The sequence below is a fragment of the Microcaecilia unicolor genome, chromosome 14 (assembly GCF_901765095.1).
Source record: "Microcaecilia unicolor chromosome 14, aMicUni1.1, whole genome shotgun sequence".
Classification (NCBI taxonomy): Eukaryota; Metazoa; Chordata; class Amphibia; order Gymnophiona; family Siphonopidae; genus Microcaecilia; species Microcaecilia unicolor.
Window position 1 is genome coordinate 31,304,601 of NC_044044.1, and position 19,191 is coordinate 31,323,791.

The following is a 19,191-nucleotide window of genomic DNA, read 5'->3' on the forward strand; positions in this document are numbered from 1 at the left end:
GGTGTAAATCCTCACGCCCAAAGTTTGGCGCAGAAGTTGGCTGTATTCTGTAAACGGCACCCAACTCGGAGCATGCGCTTTTTTGAGCACCGTTTGGTGGATCTAGTTCTAAGTGTGAAAAAAGACTCCCTAATTCTATAATCTTGTGCAGACAACCACTTATGTAACACCCTCCCAGAATAGTCGCTTTGCTGCCTCTTAGAAAGTGTCAGTTTTTTTATACATTCACGCGGAAGCGCCCTGTTATAGAATTACCCCTTCAATATTTACACAGTAGCGTCAAGATCTTACTGGCCACTGGTTTCACACTTTGCTTTGGCCTATTTTTATATATATTTTTTGTTCACAGTTAATGTTTAACATCCCTAGTGCATGCTTTGAAGCACATCCGGAGGAGATGTTGTCAAGACTGCATTTCAGTCAGGCAGAAAAATAACTGGTGGTATTTTCATATCTCTGCACCTTATTTTTCATGGAATATTATGCACCTGTGGCGTTTTTCAGAGGGCAAGGCCTTGCATGTGTACATGTCCCATGAAAACTGAAGCAAAGATCATGGGTAAAAAATACCTGCAGCAGTAAAACAGGGACCAGAGACAAGAAGTCTGTTTCTCTCAATAACTGAACTTTTTGTTTCCCTTTCCCTCTCTCTTGGTGCCTCCCCCGTGTCTTCCCTGTCTTGACCCTTCTTCCCTCGGACCCTCTACCTCTCTTTTTTTCCCCCCTCATCACCTTGTTATCTCCTCTCCTTCCTCTCTCTTTGGTCCACTCTTTCTCCTCTCCTCCCTGTCCCCTCCTCCGTATGTAGAAGAAATTAAGTTCACCTTGGATCGCTTGCATCGTGCAGACAAGCAGCTCCGCATTGACATGGTGCAGCCCGAGCAGTGAGTATTATCAACACACTGCAGGTTTCCTCATACCACTGGTGAAACCCCAAGATAATGGGATAGGGGACAGTAAGGCAGGCCTTGAGTTCCCAAAAGCCTTCGTACTTTCCAAATCAGGAGTGCAGCCACTGGGAATGTTTCCAACAGGGGAGCACTCTCAGGCTGAGGTGCTGGCTTTTTAAAAGCGTGTGTCTTCAGCTGTGCAGCGAGGACGAAAGTTAGAAAATAGAATAAAGGGGAACCCTTGTGGAACAGGCATTTAATTGCAAAAAAACCAACAGAGTGCTTGGATAGAAGTACATATAGTACATAAGTTTTGCCATACTGGGAAAGACCAAAGGTCCATCGAGCCCAGCATCCTGTTTCCAACAGTGGCCGATCCAGGTCAGAGATACCCGGCAAGATCCCAAAAATGAAAAAACATTTTATACTGCTTATCTCAGAAATAGTGGATTTTCCCCAAGTCCATTTAATAACGGTCTATGGACTTTTCCTTTAGGAAGCCGTCCAAACCTTTTTTAAACTCCGCTAAGCTAACCGCCTTTACCACATTCTCTGGCAACGAATTCCAGAGTTTAATTACACGTTGAGAGAAGAAAAACTTTCTCCAATTCGTTAGAAAGTGGTATCTTTTTCATCTTAAAAAGATATTAAACTATTTACGTTTTCAGAACCACATTCCCTGAGTAAGAGACCTTAAATTAGTCCTGTATGTTTGTCCTGATCAAACCAGGAGCTGTAGAAAGAAGGAACTGTCACTTTAGTGTTGTAGAAATGAGTTGAAACAGTTTTTAGCTCGATAGGGGGGGTTACACAACACTCTGCACAGCAGCCTCTACAGAAAGTGATAAATTATAGTTTTATAGCAGAGCAGCAGCTGCAGAGGGGGGGGGCAGCGTTAAAGTATTATACAACACCAGGTATGCAGTGAGAATGCAGATAACCAAGGGCATTGGTATGGTTTCTTCACCCTCCCTTCTCATTTTGACTACCCCCTCCCCAGACCTGGTCTGCTGCTACCGGATCCTCTGTCCGTCATGATCATGACAGAAGGTGCTCTGAATCCTTTCTTTGGGGTTATGGATGTGGAGCCCGATCTCCCCAGCCCAATGGACATCCCACAGGTAGCTGTACCTCTCAATCTCTTCTAGATAAACTCTTCTGCCTGTCTAGTTATAATCTCTCTGAAAGACGTCATTCCTTCTCTTCCGTATCTGTGCAGGTCTTTCTGTCTTGCTATCTGCATCTCTCTCGGTCTATTTGGATTTCTCTGTTTCCATGTTTTTTTTTTTCTGTGGGGGGGGGGGGGGGGTTGTCTTTCTCTTTTGTTTCCTTTTGTCTTGGTGTTTTGATTTGTCTTCAGGCATTTTAAGAAAGTTTAATGTGACTGTTTATTAAATCATTTTTATTTTTGATTTATTATTGGTATTTTCTTACTATATTTTTATATGTTTTATGGTACTGTACACCACCCAGGGATGGACAACATATAAATAAATTCATGACTGCCATTTCTCTCTGTCTCTGAAAGGTACGCTCTCTTCTGAAGACTCCAAGTCCAGAGCGGAGGCGAATGGAACGAACTCCTCCTAAACCTTGTGAGTGCATTTCCAACAACCTACTCCCCCGCCCAGTGGCGTAGGAAGTGGGGGGGGGGGGGGGGCGGGAGGGGCGGTCCACCCCGGGTGCACGCACTCGGCGGGTGCTGGCCCCGCTGGTTCCCTGCTCTCTCTGCCCCGGAACAGGTTACTTCCTGTTCCGGGGCAGAGAGAGCAGGGAACCAGCGGGGCCGACGCAGCTCCGAGTGACGTGCACTCGGGGCGGATCGGCCCTCCCGCAGGTAAGAATGCGGTCCGGGGGGGGGGGTGCACCGCAGAGGGGGGGGGGTCGCGCCATGCTGCACCTGGGGGGGGGTGCGCAGCGGCGACCCGCCCCGGGTGCCATTAACCCTCGTTACGGCACTGCCCCCGCCCTCCCTCCACACATACAGACATGGCAATGATGCATACACTCTCACAGAGACTTTAACTCTCTTATCGTTTGTTCCTGTGTATGACCTCTTTCTCTTGTCTCTTTCCCAGTGCCAGACCTGGAACACCTGATATCTCCCGAGAAGATCACACTGAGGGAAGAAGAGCCAATTAGGTTACCAGAGGTGGAGGTGGGTGTAGTGGGAATTGGGAGCTTCCTTCTCTGTGCGTGTGGGCACTGAACCCCCACATCTTTTCTGCAGCCAGTGACCCCGTCTATGTGTTTTCTCCCCCAGCTTGAGAAAGATCTACGTGAGGTCACAGCTGAGGAGCTTGACTTCCTAATGGCTATAGAACCCCCGTTTCCGACGGAAGAGGTTCCCCGTGAGAGACGTGTTGCAAAACCACACAGGAAGCGCTCAAAGGAGGAGGGTGAGGCTAAGTCAGGGGAGTAGGTGGAAGGAAAATAATGCTACAGTTCTAAAAGCACTGCGCTGGTGAAATGTGTAAAACAGACGTGTGAAGGGACCTGTCAGATTCCCGATTTACATCCGAAGGTATTGGTTGAGCGTTGTACTGAGTCTGTCTGTTCTCAAAGTTGAGCTGAACTTAATTTTCTTTCTCCTCCTGCAAGCCTTCCAGACACATAGATTTATGTCATTCCACCAGCAGATGTAGACAGAGAACACAGCTTAAGTTTATTTTATTTATTTATTTATTTAAAATATTTAGTGCCCACACTATCCACAGCTAGCTTTTCCAGAAACATCATATAACATAACAATTTGTTCTTATATTCCGCAATTACCTTAACAAAGTTCTATGTGGATTACAGACAAGAGAATGATTCAGCTAACCAGAAAGTACAATGATAAAAAATTAAAATTAAAACCGTAAATTATTAATTGTAAAAAAATAAGATTAAAAAATCTAAAGATTCAAAAGAAATTTCTGAAACAAAAAGTCTTCAAATCTGTTATAAAATGAGTATAATTCACTGTAGATCGCAAAGAAAGAGGTAATTTGTTCCAATGAATTGCAGCCTGCTAGGAAAATAATGAATTAAACAGTATTTTAAATCTTATCCCTTTAGGATTAGGATAAGCAAAAAAAAGGAGTCACGAAATGAATATAGAGCATGATCTGTATTATAAGCCCTGGACATTGGACCATCTGAATTAGATGTATGTCGGGTGCCCTCTCTGTGTTGTATGACTGGGTCCCTTTTCCATATATACCATTGGCCGCTCTCTCATTTTTTTTTGTATCTCACCGGCTGCCATTTCTTTCAGAGGCCAGGGAAGAGGTGCGCAGGCAAGAAATGGAGGTTCTAGTAGCACGGTCACCTCCATCAAGGTACAGGAGAAGTGTTAGTTCATCTCTGCTGCTGTGAGCAGAGACACACCGATGTAACATGTGCGCTTACTTAACATGACCTCACACATGTATGTACGTCAGCAAGCATGTACCTAGTGCCCTTGTACACACTTCAAAGCACTTTGGGAGGCTAAGTTCCATAGGTTTCTATGGAACTTTGGGAGGCTAAGTGCTTTGAAAATGAGCCTCACTGTGTTGTACACAATGGCCTAATAACCAAATGGTTAGAATAATGGGCTGAGAACCAGGGAACCAAAGGTTCAAATTCAGCTGATGCTTCTTGTAACCTTGGGCAAGTCACTTCACTCTCCATTGCCTCTGATATAGACTTAGATTGTAAACCCCCTGTGGGTAGCGAAATAGCTCAAGACAAGTTATAGATCATGTAGAGGAGCTATCAGTAAAAGGTATGAGCTAAATCCAAATTAATTAAGGAACACCTACACAGCATTGTTTGTAGTCACTCATCCAAGCATACACTTGCACTCATTATTTCACACATAGACAGAAATGTACATTCACAGCATTCTTTGCTATTGGCTTCACTCTACAGGCTACGAGAAGAACTGGGACCAGAGTTTGACTCTATTGTACTCTTGCATGAAGTCACCGGGGAGCCTATTCTCGTGCCACCTGTTCTAGCCATCCCCCCAGGTGAGTAAAAACCACCTCCTAATACGTAGGTTCCTCTATTCCAGAGCCTGTGGGATAGTTGTGTCCATCAACCATCAGGTGGAGATAAAGAACTGAAAATTGAGCTGAGACACTCTCTCTCTTGGCATCCAGTTTTCAGTTCTCTATCTCCACCTGCTGGTTGATGGATACAACTATCTCACAGGTTCTGGAATAATGGGAAGGTCTAATGGAAAGAATTTCATCAGGCAAGATCTAATTTCTCCTTTTGCCCTATGAGAAGGTATTGAGTTAGTGAAGTAGCCTGCAGTGACCGGCTTTTAATCATTTAATGAGAAAATGCCTTCACTCTGGCGAACTCCATTACTGAGACAAAGAGATTAGGTGTAAGCGATAGACTCCAGAAACGGAAGACTCGGTTACTGAGTCACTTTCGCTGATGCTAGTACAAGGAGGCTCTCGTTACTCGGACAGGGGACAGCCAGCTTCTTCTATCTGTTGGACCAATTTTTTTTATTGTGTTTTTATGCTTGCTTATTGTTTTATTTGCGTAAATTTGATGTTTTTATTTTTTTGATTTTCAACTCTTCGATTTTGATTATTATTATTAATGTTCATGCAGAAGCTGCTCAGAATTGTAAGATGGGTAACAATGCATCATTAAAAAAAAATAAGTAATCACTGTTTTTTTTTTTTTCCTCTGCCAATTGGCAGAAGTGACTCCTGCTGAGGTGCGAATGCCTCCACCCCCTTCCATCCCTGTCTCTGTCTCTCCAAAAGCTGTAAGAGCACCTCTTAGAAGTCCTCAGGTAAGAGACCACCTCTTAGCAAGTGATATTGTAATATCTCCTTACCTTTTGTTTTCCAAGTGCTTCATTCATTTCATGGTAGTAAAATGGGGTTAGGCTTCTTGCAGCACAAGGTGTAATCTGTCTAACATCCCAAACAGCTGCTGCTACCAGAAATCTTTGACCTTCCGCCTATCAGACCACGTAGGCGGCGCCGCCGCCAGCTCCGCTTCGTAGATGAAATGTTGCAGATACCGCGGCAGGAGATGGAGGAACAGATTGCGGACGTTCATGCACATTGTCAGCTGCGGGTCAGTGTGCAAGTACAGGTGTGTGTGTGGGGGAGGGGGGAGTGGAAGAGCATCCCCTTTGCAGGTAATGGAAGCAAAGTTGGTATTTAAGAGCGGGGAAAACACTGTGCAAATCTATGCAAAGGAGGGGAGGTAAACCTGGAGACCAGTTAAGAGTTTGTGGTACTGCAATAAGAAGGAATGATATGGGCATTCTGTTTGGATTTTGTGGTATCGAAGAAATCTACTTCATTGGCCCATGCTAGAATCTGGAGAGTTTTTAAGGCTTCCTTTACAGAAAAATGGTGCTTTAGGGTCTTTTGAACTTCTAAAGGGAGTGTCCTTAAAGGATCTCACCTTAAAAGTGGCAGACTTAGTTGCTATTTATTTATTGGGATTTATTAACCGCCAAGACGGTGTACAGTAGGTACAGTTGAACATGAAACTTATAATTTTGTTAACAGTATAACAATAGTAAAATAACCAAGAATAAACATAAGTACAATAAATAAGGTACACTTGAAAACAGTAAATTGAAACCTAATAATAGAACTACCATGAAACAATAGATCTGCAACATGGTCATTCTTGCATTTCTTCTCTTTCCAATGAGTGACTCTCAGTAGGGTTCCCCACAGCTATTAAGAGATGAGGTGCTAGATTTGAGAGAGAAAACATCTCATCTGCTGTGATGTTTGGTCAGAGACTTTCACTCAGGCTCCAGCTTACTAGGCCAGCTGCAGAATTTTGTATGTTTTTTTTTGCAGGTCCCAGTAGAGTTGCCCCACAGGCGGAGAAAGACTCCAGCAGAATTCCTGAACAACCCAACTTATGGTGGGTATTGCCCGCTGAGTGTTCATCTGGCTGCTTGGGAGTCTGTTTAATAGTTCTCTCTTCGCTGTCTCTCACTTTTTATTTTTCACTGATCTTCTCCTTCCTTTCCTAGCTCTGTTTTTTCCTCTTTTTCTCTAGTTACAGTGTATCCTAGTGGTTAGAGCATAGTTAGAGCAGCAACCTCAAAAATCCTATCAATATCATCACTTCCTCTTGTGAGACTTAGCAAGTCATCTTTCAGTCTCATAGCTGCCACATGGAGGCTTAGCTCCCAATCCTGCCCCCTGTAGGAGATCCTATGACTTACCTAATTTCACCATTGCCACCAACAGTGACATCCTGTCTCACCCGTACCATCAGCCGGTGACCTATTTTCCAAACATTCTTATGCTCATAATGGATTGTAAGCTCTTTTGGGAAGAGATTGTATGACTTATGTATGACTTATCTTGTGTACTGCTAAGTTCTGAAATGGCTCTTGATGAAGGTTAATAAATATTTCTCTTTCTTATCTTTGTCTGCTGCCTCACCCCCCCCCCCCCCCCCCATTTCCTTTCATTCTTGGTTTTTGCCCTATGTCGCAGATCGCTGGATTCCACCTGACTTGCACAGCCTTTGGTCTCGCTGTGCTGTGGTGGAACGTGTAGACTACGCTGGCCGGAGGGCAGAAGAGGCTGAGGAAGAGGAAGAAGAGAGAAGGAGAGAGCAAGAGGAAGAAGAAAGAAGGAGAGAGCAAGAAACAATCAGTGAGGCAGAGGTGGGAAATGGGATGGAGCCTCATAGAAGACCTGTCTACTCATAGGGCCTTGACCCTGCTGTGGGGGGAGGGAAAGAGAGAAGTGTAATCATTTTTTTCCCGGACAAATAGGATGAACAGTCAACAACTGAGGGACATCATCAGGCATTGTCCCTTAAGGAGAGGAATGAAAACAACCAGAGCTCTCTCAAGGATTATATCTCATGGCAAATTCAGGAGGGCCTGAATCCACCACTAACTGGAGGAGGTGGAGGCAAAATCATTATGTAGCTTCCCACTTTTCCAGAACCTTTGAGGATAGTTATGTCCATCAACCAACAGATAGAGAACTGAAAACTGAGCTGAGACATATCTCTTTTGGCATCCAGTCCAGCTGCTCAGTATTTTCTATCTCCAGCAGGTAAATGGACACTCTTTTCAGCTTCTGGTTCTGAGTGATTTGCTCCTGGTCCAGTTAACTGGCCCCAGTTGAGCTTTGTGGGTGTCTGCAGAGTCATCTGTTGGTCTTCAGGCCTTCTTACGTCAAATAGTTCCTCTTCCAAACAGTACATCCTTGGATAAGTAATTTTAATCTAGACATATTCCGTTTGTTCACGCATACCAGATTGCAAGGAGTGGTGACATTAAAATGCAAGATACAAATATAGAATATGATATCAGATGAGGATTGTAAGGCCCATCCTATCTGCCAAATTTTGTTCCTGGTACAGTACCATAGACCTCCAATAGCATTGAGGTTGAGAGATTGTCTTTTCTCTTTGGACTTCACCTATTCTCAGCTAAGAATCTTCTAGATCTGTCTCCGGCTTTCTTGAATTCTGTTAACTGTTGTTGCCTCCACCAAAAGCTTCCCCTGAAATATTTCCATACCGTGGACTCTCTGGCCCCTTTGCACTTGGTAGCACAACTCTTGTTCTGTTGAAAATTGTTCCCAGCTAACCTGATGTCTTAGTGGCTGGACTGTACACCACAAGGTGGAGGAGATGGGTTTGGTTTCTGTGTCAGGTCTTCTATTCCCTGGGTCAGCTGGGGCTAGGTTACTGTTAAGAGGGTAAACTACTTTACTTATATAATGCAAAATTATATGCAAAAAAAAAATGCACATTTATGCACGTGCCATGTGATCGCTTCAGAATCTCAGAAACTTTGTTGCGGAACCTGCCCCGTAACTTGCTGCTGTAAATTAAGGGCTTTGAGTATGAAAAAAGTGAAGCCCCCTCATCTCTTAATCCCACTAGCCATCTTCATGTTGTCTTCCTCATTCTTGAAGTTGAGAGAAGGCTCCTTTGCTGATGCCTTGGCTTTGCTTCTTCCCATTCTGCAGGTTCTTCGTGAAGGACTGGAACCCAGCGGTCCCTTCATCTCATCTGGTGAGTACTGGGCCATTAGGCTGGCTGTTTATCTGAGTTAATAGGTTCCTCCAAGGATTACACATTTGTGAACCTCTTTCCTCACTCTGTATCTTTTTTGATCTTTTCTGTTCTCCAAATGACCGTGTTTCTCTGTGTGCATCCTGCAGAAATCTCACTGGAGATATCGGAGGAAGAGAAGACACGGGTATCTTTGGCGACCCCAGAGGAGAAAAGGTAGGTCTGACAATCTCAAAAATAGGAGATAAACCACAGATTCTGTCCCTGTATAAAAGTAGTACAGTAACTGGAGGCCTTTGCAGTTTTCTATACAGATTCCGTTGCCGTATCTCCTGCGAATAAAGGTAGCACTGTGATTGATGAGGTGACACCCAGATGTGCAATTTCATGAGAGACCCTACTTCTGGAAGAGGGTTCCTTTTTTCTGGTAGGGGCTATAAAATACATCCATCAGATTCAGCCCTCCTGCATCATTCTGATATGAATCTGTGACATAGGGATCTTGAAGCTAACATTTCTTCAGGTCATTGGGTTCAGAAGAACAGTGTAATTGGGTCATCTTGACTGATCAGATGGTGATATGCTTACAACAGCCCATTGCTACGATACTTGACTTTAATAAGCGTAATGAAAAAAGAACATATATAGTCCCTACTAGAAACAGTGCAATAAAAATGGAAACGCACCCTACCCCAGAACGAACACGTTCTAGGGAAAATCATAATTCCAGGATCTTGCAGAGGAAGGAGGAAAGGTTGGATATATGCTCTCCTGCCAGCAGATGGAGACTGAGAACCACTGGCTGAAAGCACTGTTCCTAGAAAGGGTTATTTCTCAGTCTCTGGCAAATGGTAGGGCGAACCTGTGCACTCTGGATCTGGCCTGGTAGGACTAGGAGGAGAACTCGGAGCCCGCGCTTGGCAGGCTGGGTTTTGGCCTCCACAAAGATTTTTTTGAAAAAGGAAGGCTAGGGCCATTCTGAGCCAGGCCACGCAGCCTGGAGGTGTCACACTTAGTGGATTCTGGATCCTGCCCCCACCACCACTACCACCCCCACCCAGTAAGGGCAGTGGAGTCCTTTGGGTTGGAGCCTTATCCTCCCTCCCCTAAACCTGGGGAAGAGCCCTTGAATGCCTTGGGCCAGGAGCAAGAAATAGACGGATATAAAATAAAGAAAGAAAGAACTGTGAAGGTTACATTGTGCGAGGGGCTGAATCACACAGCTGAAGCCCAAGAAAATTTGTATGTGTGGGAGGAAGTGTTTTCAGGGCTGACACCAGGGGAAGCAGCACTGTCAGAATCCATGGTGCAGATGGCAGCTCGGGGAGAGCACAGATGATGATGCTTGGCTTGTAGCAGCCACTGCACAGCAGTTCTGTTAAGTGGCCATTTCAGCACCCATGATAGGTTCCAGGAGATAGCGGAGAACCTGGTGAGCCAGCATGTGGTGGAGTTGTGGAGTGCGGACCTGGAGGCAGCAGAAGCCCCAAGTTCTCCGGGGACCCAATTTTGGTGAGAAACAGCACCGTGTTAGGTTTGGCTGAAACGAACAGCACAAGCTGAGGGACTCACCAATCTTGGCTCCTATGGAGCCTAAGGAAGAAGCAAGCAGAGTCAGATTACAGGGTTAGACTGGAGTTCATAGTACTTATGCACCAGGCATTTTGTTAAAAAAAAAAAAGGCCTAAGGGCTGGAAATCCAACGGGAGGCTTGAGCATGGACCTACTGGAGGGGCCCTCAAGAGCGAAGAGGTCACTCTTAAGCTGATCCTGGGAATTGGGGACTGCAGATCCCTTGAAAGATCTGGTGAACCACAAGCTGACCTCAGGGAAGACATCTTGGGTGAGGAGGATGTATCACCAGGGGAAGATGCCACTCTGGTGCACACTTTCCATAGAGATGAGCTGCCCCTATTGAGCTCCCAGGCGCTGAAGGCTCTGAAGATTTAAGACTGAGCAGCAAAGGTTGGAGATTCAAGGAAGTCAGTCAAGGCCTTCCTCATGCATAGAGTGATGAGGTTGATGGTTATGACAGTGGCATACTCCAGATGCAGTTGATGTTGAGTCTGTACCCGATCCCTAGAGAGGACAAGGAGAGATTGAGACTTCCAAAAGTGGACACTTTGGTGTCTACTGTAATCAAGAAGACCACCATCCAAGGTGGAGAATGGTGCAGCCCTAAGGCCTTTGAAGTGGTGGCTCTAGCCTTGTAGGCAGCAGATTGCAGTAAATATGTGGCTCAAGCATGTTTTCATTGGCTGAGCAGTTGCCAGAGGGATCTTTGTAGGGATCAGTAGGGGAAGGAGCAGAGGTAGCATGGTGGACATGTTATATGACCTTATTTGAATGCCAGCGAAGTCTATGGCTCTGTCGATATTCACACGTCCTTAGGAGTTGGACAATGGATATGGTCTTGAAAACCCAGCTCATCAAATTGCATTCAAGGATAAGCTTCTTTTTGGTGAAGAGCTGGAAAAAACTGGTTAAGGACCTGGGGGATACTAGATTCATAAACTCCTGAAGGATAGACTCAGGGAGTCATGCTGCTTTAAGACAACCAAAGGATGCTTCCAGGAAGTGAAAAGGTACCATCTGGTCAAGGGGCAGTCATTTCAAGGGGGGGGCTGGAAGAGGCAGATGTGAAGGTGGTGCTGGGGGCACAGGGAATGCCAGTGGAGTGCAATGAAGCCTTGGGGGCCCAGTCTTGTTCTGGTGGTGAGAGGCCATCTAAGGCATCTCTACTGGGGATGGCCCAAGGTAATGACGGACCACTGGATTCCTAACACAAACAATTTTAAAACTGGAGAAAAAGACCTCAAAAATTAAATTGTGTTAGGAACATTCCTCCCACTTGGCAGACAGCACTTTTGTTGTCAACTGTCGGCATTAAACCCCAGAGAACTGTTGCAACTTTTATGCCAAGAATACGTTGTTTCTTGAGCCTGTAAATGAGAAAAGACAGAAAGTTGCCTTTTTGCATGTTAACAGAGCAATACGTTTTGTATTAGCCATATGTTCCACCAAAGAAAGTAGTTTGTGCTGTCTGCAAGCAGTAAGCGTCATCTATACATGAGTAAAGAACTGTAGTTTGGACGTGGACAGAGCTGTGGGCAAGAAATTTGCAGGAGCACATGCTACATTGTTTGCAAAAAAGCTGATGCCTCAGTGGCAACATTTGCCATTCTCAACCCACTTTTGCAAAAACATTATGGAGTGGAGAAGAGGTTGTCATTAGATGCAGCCTTTAATGGACGAGAAACAATTCAACTCAAATTGCTTGCTTTCTAAAGTATGGCTTTGATAGGATCCTGTGGTACAGACTGGCGGCAGAGGGCATGCTGAAAGAGGCCTGCAGAGTTTCATCTGTGGAGGATTTGGCCTGCACTATGTCTTTGCTTTTTTTTTTTTTTTCAGGTTCAGTTCTGAGGTGGAGGAACCAGCTCTGCCCATTGTTCAGGAGCTGCCGGAACTGGGACCGGAGCTGCCTTGGGACAGCACAGAGATCACAGTGGAGGCTGTGCAAAGGTGAGTGAAAGCAAACACAAGGCCAAGCTATGTCTGTGAGAGAACAGCAGAAAGACCTGACAGGAGTAGGGATAACAGACTTTCCTTCTGTTCCCATTTCTGTTACAGCTGTTCATTTGGGCACCTTTTCCCTCTGTTGGCTACCAACAAGCTGTCTCCTCATTCTTCAGTCTTTTACAGGCATCTGTTGAGTACCAACAGGCTTGCTTCCAAGTTCTCCCTCTTGTAAAAGCAGCCATTGGATTCTGAGAGGCTTGCTTCCCGGTTCTCCCTTTTTTTTGCAGGCATCCACTGGATTCCAACAGGCTCGTTTCCCGATTCTCCCTCTCTTCCATGCATCTGTTGGGTACCGCCAAGCTGTCTCCTTGTTCCTTTCTATCTTACAGCCATCTCTTGAGTAGTGACGGGCTTTCTTCTCGCTCCTCTCTTTGTCTCCGTTACAGGATCGTGCAGGCTCAGCTTGAGCGATACGGAGAGACAGATTTTCTGAGTTTGGTTCCTTACACGTTCTCCCGTTTGATTGCCTCTAAGGTGTTCTTTAACTGTCTTGGTAAGAGAAAAAGCAAGGGTGAAAAAGCAAGTTGTATGCGGTACCGTTTTTGGGGAGTTACTGTATGTTGTGGTCAGAGAAAGAGAAGTTGCATTGTATTGGCTTTTGTTTTTCTTTTTAACTTACGTTTTAGTCTAGTTTTCCAGGATCATTAGACCACTCTTCATTGGTATTATACTGACATCATATCATATATTTGTGTTCTTCCATGCTACTATGGTACTCCGTATATTGTACTGACATTTATCATGTTTCTATGATTGTTTTGCAGTTCTGTTATCAGGTTAGTCCTGTTACTAGGTTTCAATTTGCCGTCTCCAAGTTTACCTCCTGTATTGTATTTGTTTATTATATAAGTTTTATGTTAAACTGTATATCACCTTGGCTGAATCTCTTCGTAAAGGCACTGTGCAGCTGACCCGCTATAGAGGCCGACTGCTGTGATAGGTAGAGCTATCTGTGTTGGTTTCTATCATTCAATTTGTCGCCAGGCAGTCTCATATCCTCTTTCCTTGTTCGTCTTTTCCCCTCTCAGTTCTCTGCAAGGCTCGCATTCTAAGCCTGAAGCAACAGAAGCCATATGGGCGTATCCTGATAAAGCCAGGCCCGCTCTTTCCCAGGGCTACCTGAAGCAGCAAGCAAGTCTCGGCCCTTCTGGAAACTCAGTGCCAACAGCTTATACAGAACTGTGTGTTAAATATTTTTCGGTTATTCAATATCCTAACTCTAAACTGAAAGACCTTTTATTTTCTAGCTTTAGAATAATGTTGGCGTGTTGAAATTTAACTATATTTAAATAATGTTAACCTATTTTCATTCTCTCAATTTGGAATGCGTTGAAATAGTTTTATACTTTATGAATTCAATGTGGAAGTTTTTAGCTACTTGAACCGTGTAAATGTCTTCTTTCATTTGTTGATAATGAAAGTTTTCTTAAGTTTTTTTTTTTCTAAATTTTGCTGCAAGATTTCCCATAACAGTAATTCCTAACTACATTTCTACTGTATTTAAATAATGTTAAACCTATTTTCATTCTCTCAATTTAGGAATAAATGTGTTGGAATAGTTTTTGGTATTTTATGAATTCAGTATTAAAGTTTTCAGCTACAGAACTGTGTAAATGTCTTCTTTCATTTGTTGAGTAATGAACGTTTTTTAATTTTACTGCAAGATTTCCCATAACAATAATTCCTAACTACAAGACATACATCAACGTAACTCACATCCTGCAGACTGAACACACACACTGTGTACCTGACAGTTTGTATAGCAGCACAAACACACAGGCACCTGCTTTCAAACAGAACAGTTTTTTGTATTTTTTTGAATGGGTACTTTTTTTTATTGCAGAGCACAGAGTCCTTTTCTATTCTGCACAACGAAACAGTCATTAATAGAGAATTCATTTTACTGTTTCATCTCTCTAACCAGGAGGGTGGAGCAGGGAGGATAAAACTGTAAACCTTAGTAAATGTTCAAAACAGTTCTTAAGTGCCTGTCAGAGACCATGCCTAGTGAAACAGTGAAAAAGTCTCAAACCTTCAACTTCAAAATGCATTTTAAATAAAATTCAACCGAACAGAGGAAATTTCAACTTCGCATTATCCAACCCAACTGCCAGCAAACAGGCGGATGGAGAGTGCAGTTTCCCACCAAGGTCTGGGAGTAAGATGTGCAATTCCTGCCAGGGGAGAGTGTGTCCAGAGGTGGAACAGCCTTGCAGTGTAATCCAAACACTTATAACAGACTGAAAGAGCCAAGAACGGGGGCAGTGTCTCTTTCTATAAAAGTGGTGGCTGGATGCTGGTGCCGTGGCCGCTGCTGTGCTTACATTGTGGCAGTTTCTTCTTTGGCTGTTTCAGGTCAGAGGTTGGAATCCTTAGTTCCTAAAAGTAGCATGGGTGTTTGAGAGACTCACACTCCAGGTCCCTCTGAGGCATGAGCAACATGGCTTCTGGAACCCTAAAGGAAACAGAGGAGAAAGAAAGACGCCAATAAAGGAATGTCCTTTCGACAACTCACTCATTGCTAAAGTCAACCCATATCAAGGCTATGCTGATGTCCCTCGTACCATCACTGCACAGCCCCGTTTACACTCAAAACAAATTCTCTCTACGGAAAAGGACAACAGGCTCTCATGTTGCTTAAGTAGTGTGGCTGCCACGAACCCAATGTGTAACTATGATCATGTTTGCACGGAACCCCTTTTCGGAACCTTCTGTCCATGGATGCGGATGCTGCTTAGATGGTTAACTTTACTGCCAGTGGGATCTTAGATGAAGACCTTCTAGCACCATGGAGCATGTGAACCTACACAGGCTGTGCATGTGGGTCCTATGCAGTGGTGTGCTGGAGCAGGCTCTCACAGGCTCGCAAGAGCCGGTTGTTAAGTTTTTAAGAATTTTGGGAGCCGGTTGTTAAAGTAGGGCCCTCCATGGCTACTTTAACAACTGGCTCTCAAAATGTGGGCTTGGGCCCCCTGCTGAATTCTCTTTTACTTTGCTGGTGGGGATGCTGAGCCCTGCCAGCCAAGTAAATAGACTACTGCTGCTCCCCGCTCCTTGTTTCCAGCTCTGGGACTTCTGGAACATGTGTGAGACGTTCCAGCATGTTGCTCAGAGCAAGACGTTGGGAGTGGTGGCAGTCCATTTATTGGCTGCCAGCAAAGGTATGCCTAGCGTGCCCGTACGAAGGGAAGGAGGAGAGAGAGGCAAGTGTTGCTCCCCCCCCCCCCCCCCCAGCCACCCCTGGCCCTTCCAACTGCAGAGCTGGCTACGTCCGGAGAAAGAGCCTGTTGTTAAAAATTTACCAGCACACCCCTGGTCCTATGTATGCAGACACGCAGATATAAACATGAACAAATTATTGTGAGGGAAGCGTGTGTACAGTACGCCGTGTACTCACCTCATGGGGCAGCCAGGGCAGTGTTGATTTTGGTGGCCTTGTCTGCAGGAAGTGACATTATTGCACTCTGGAGCTCCTGAGGGAACCTCTGTGCCATATCCTTCAGCAGGAGGAGGATCGTAGCTATGGTCTCTGAGTGAAGGAGAAAGATGATATGAAATGGTTGGTACGAGATGGGTATATGTAGTAGGGAATGTTAAATAATATATATATATATCAGGGCAAGAAAGACAGAGGAGAAGACACACACCTATATGTATAGGTGAAGAAGGGACCTGTGTGCAATATTTTTTTGGATTATTCAATAATGATCCAGTATCCTTGGGAAGGTGAGATTAGGTCTTACTTGTTAATTTTCTTTCCTTCAGGCACTCCAGACTGTTGGGTTATAGACCGGTCTGGAGTGCCGCTATGGAAATCATACCACATACAAAAAAATCAGACTGCAAGAAGATTCATTTTATCTTCAAAGCCATATGAAAATCCATCAGAAATGTGTAGAACCAGCTGACAGCCACAAAGCAATCCCACCTTCTCACATCCTTTGCTTGGCCAAAGGATTCTGCCCTCATTTTGCTCAAACTGAGAACTTGTTCCTTTCTGCTTTTTCTACCCATTTATGACTGGGTGTTCCTCAGCCTCCCTCATTGTGCCCCTCAGCTTTGCAAACCACCCCACTTAGCTGGCTCCCTTTTGAAAATCGGGGGCCAGTTCTCTTACCTGGTTTAATTTCTTCTGTCCCCAAGACATGGCTAAAAATCCGGACAACCTCCTTCATATGCAGGACCACCTAGGAAGAAGAAAGGGAGAATAGGGAAGAGAAGGACAGATGAAGAGAAAACAAGAGAAGAACAAAGACAAAAAGGGAGATGTCGAGAACAGATCTATCAACAAATGAAAGCAGATGAAGTACTGGGACCAGATGGGGAGCATCCCAAAATACTAGAAGACCTCAAGAAAGTGTTGACTCCTGTCTCCCCTCCAGGTAACTTGTCTTTGGAGATAAGGGAGGATCCAAAAGACTGGAGAAAAGTAGTAAAATCGAACCACACAAAGTTAGGAGCAGGAATGAGGCAAGTTACTTTAGGCCCTGGCAACATGGCTTCAAATTGGAACAAGGTTAGTAGTAACTGGCTCAAGATTTCCAGGACAGATTGATCTGGTCCTGGTTTTGCATGCACGGACTTGTAGCTTTGATTTCCCCATTGCATTCCCTATGAAAAGGAAGGCTGCATATGTGCCTGCATGTGCTTGGGGGAGGGGTGGGGGTAAGACCAGGACTGATTAGCCTGTCCTGAAATCTAGAGCCGTTCTGTAATGCTACAGAGGGAAGAAAGTTCTTCTGAGTTCAGGGCAAGCTGATGGTACTTAATGCCTCTGTATAATTTTATTGGGATTCATGAATGCAGAAGTAGACAGAGGGACTGGGAAGAGATATGTAGATGAAATATTCAAACCTCTTAGTTTGAGAGTACATTAATTAAGCTGACGACTTTTCTTGTTGACACAGCAAAATCTGTCGAGTTCCTTCCTCTTAACTAGATTGTTTTACTTACATATTCTTTCAATAAAATTCTTGAAACAAAAAAAACAAAGAAAAATAAAGTGGTAAACAAAGGAAAGGAAATGTTCCGGGGGTTCTTAACTGAATAAGGAAGTGGTTAAGCAAAAGAGGTAGGGAGTGGCAGCAAAGAGTCCACTGTGAAGGTAAACAGACTGGTGAGGAAGCCCAGAGCTACGACTGATTCTTTTAGTTTATTAGCAACACTGTGAAGGGGAAGGGATCAGAGGGAAAAATGTGACTATTTGCAAAATCAACCATTCCTTAGCATCCCTCCGGACCGGCCCAGGATTGGACTGATGGGGTTGTGCTCGCCTTCCAGCAGGTTGGAGACTGAGAAAAAACTCTTGACTCTAGCGAGCCAATAGGAGCCCTGGTCACGTGACCCTAGCCTCAGTATTTTCTCAGTCTCCCAGCAGGTAGGAAGTGAGCCCACTAGTCTCTCTTGGCTGCTTTTTAGCCTTTTCTCTTCTATTTTGGCTTTTGTCTGCTTTTTCTCTGTGCCACAGGAATTCTTTGGAGGCTTGTTAGAACTTTCAGCTTTATTAGCTTTCCGCCTCAGGAGTATGCTCGGGTGTCCCGAGTCCCTCCCCCTTTTCCTCCCCACCTCCCTTCTGATAATTCAATTTCTAAGGGAAGGGTTGCCCTTTTGAATAGCAAAGGGTTAATACCTTTGTGAGAGGCAGCCAGGTTAAAATTAACTAAATAAATTAATAAGGAGTTTTCTTTCCCCATTTCTCTAACGAGCAGGCAGCTCTGGTTGTTACAGTTGTATGTGTGCTGGTTGTTTGAAAAAAAAAAAAAAAGATAAAAGACACTGAAAGATTCAACAGCGTTACCTTGTTCTTGCTGGCCTGCTCGTTTTTGGGGGTGAATTTCTAGTTTAGCGCTATTTGACCCATACGTGTCAGTGACATAATGGTAATACAGGAGAGGCTGGTCTTCTTCAGGAGATGGTAGCATGAGCTGGATGCAGTATTTCTAGGCTCCAAGCGCAATGATCTCCAGGTCCCATAGGTCTCCCAGGGCAACAGTCTTCAGGTTGCCTCTTTGGATACAGCAGGACCCCCTGGATCCCGAGGTAACAGTCGTTGGCGTGTTCCCCCAGTTAAGCACAATTCCCACTCATCTCAGACGCCTGGCTTTTTGTCTGCTTCTAGGATGAGCAGGTGACTTCAGTTCTCCTGCAGAATCCAGGATAAGCAGAGGCGAAGATCAAGAGCTAAGTCAAGAGAGGGTCTGCCTGATACAGACCCTTGTTAGTGCTTCCATCCTCCTCTAACATCTGAGCAACCATACTTCTCTTCACCAGCAGCTGCAGACAGGGAAGCTGTGACACTATTGGAAGGGAGGAAGCTGTCCCATCTGTTTTGGTAGCTCTGGGGTGCCTGTTGAACATGGGCAGCAGCTGAGTGGTTCTCCTGCACATGGGAAGAGTGTGTGTGTGTGTGTGTGTGTGTGGGGAGCAACTGACCCCCCCCCCAAATTATTACAGTAGACCATGCACTGGCAAGAGAGGCTTCCATTCTGGAAGGGCCATGCAGTCCTGCTGTGGCCTACACAGCTGCATATGCTTTTCTTTCCTCATCCTTGAGTTGGGTGTTGCCTTCCTTGTTCGACAGATCTGGACCCCCCCCCCCCCCCCAACACACACACACACACACACACAAAGTAGAGAAACAAAAGAAGTCTCCACTTTCTTGAACATTCTTGGGACAGAGGAAGGCAAGGGGGCAGGAGAATGT

At 44.9% G+C, this 19,191-nt stretch overlaps 2 protein-coding genes across 5 annotated transcripts in view; one reads left to right on the forward strand and one right to left on the reverse strand.

Moving 5' to 3' along the window:
• The first annotated feature begins 547 nt into the window (after positions 1 to 547).
• REC8 (REC8 meiotic recombination protein) lies at positions 548 to 13,687 on the forward strand. The gene is made up of 17 exons (XM_030187733.1): positions 548 to 559; positions 809 to 884; positions 1,891 to 2,011; positions 2,419 to 2,485; positions 2,969 to 3,048; positions 3,154 to 3,289; positions 4,150 to 4,213; positions 4,788 to 4,888; positions 5,582 to 5,676; positions 5,817 to 5,966; positions 6,713 to 6,779; positions 7,364 to 7,536; positions 8,861 to 8,906; positions 9,056 to 9,122; positions 12,321 to 12,431; positions 12,875 to 12,981; positions 13,517 to 13,687. The coding sequence occupies exons 1-17, from the start codon at positions 556 to 558 to the stop codon at positions 13,609 to 13,611; spliced, it is 1,560 nt and encodes a 519-aa protein (XP_030043593.1). The 5' UTR covers positions 548 to 555; the 3' UTR covers positions 13,612 to 13,687.
• An 834-nt stretch (positions 13,688 to 14,521) lies between these two features.
• The window catches only part of IPO4 (importin 4), a 35,088-nt gene continuing 30,418 nt past the window's right edge, over positions 14,522 to 19,191 (reverse strand). For all 4 annotated transcript variants that reach the window (XM_030186397.1, XM_030186396.1, XM_030186399.1 and 1 more), the window contains exons 30-32: positions 16,606 to 16,675; positions 15,886 to 16,017; positions 14,522 to 14,943 (exon numbers count right to left, since the gene is read on the reverse strand). In XM_030186397.1, coding sequence (XP_030042257.1) covers positions 15,887 to 16,017; positions 16,606 to 16,675 — 201 coding nt within the window. In that variant the 3' untranslated portion in view covers positions 14,522 to 14,943; position 15,886. The remainder of the gene's footprint in view (positions 14,944 to 15,885; positions 16,018 to 16,605; positions 16,676 to 19,191) is intronic.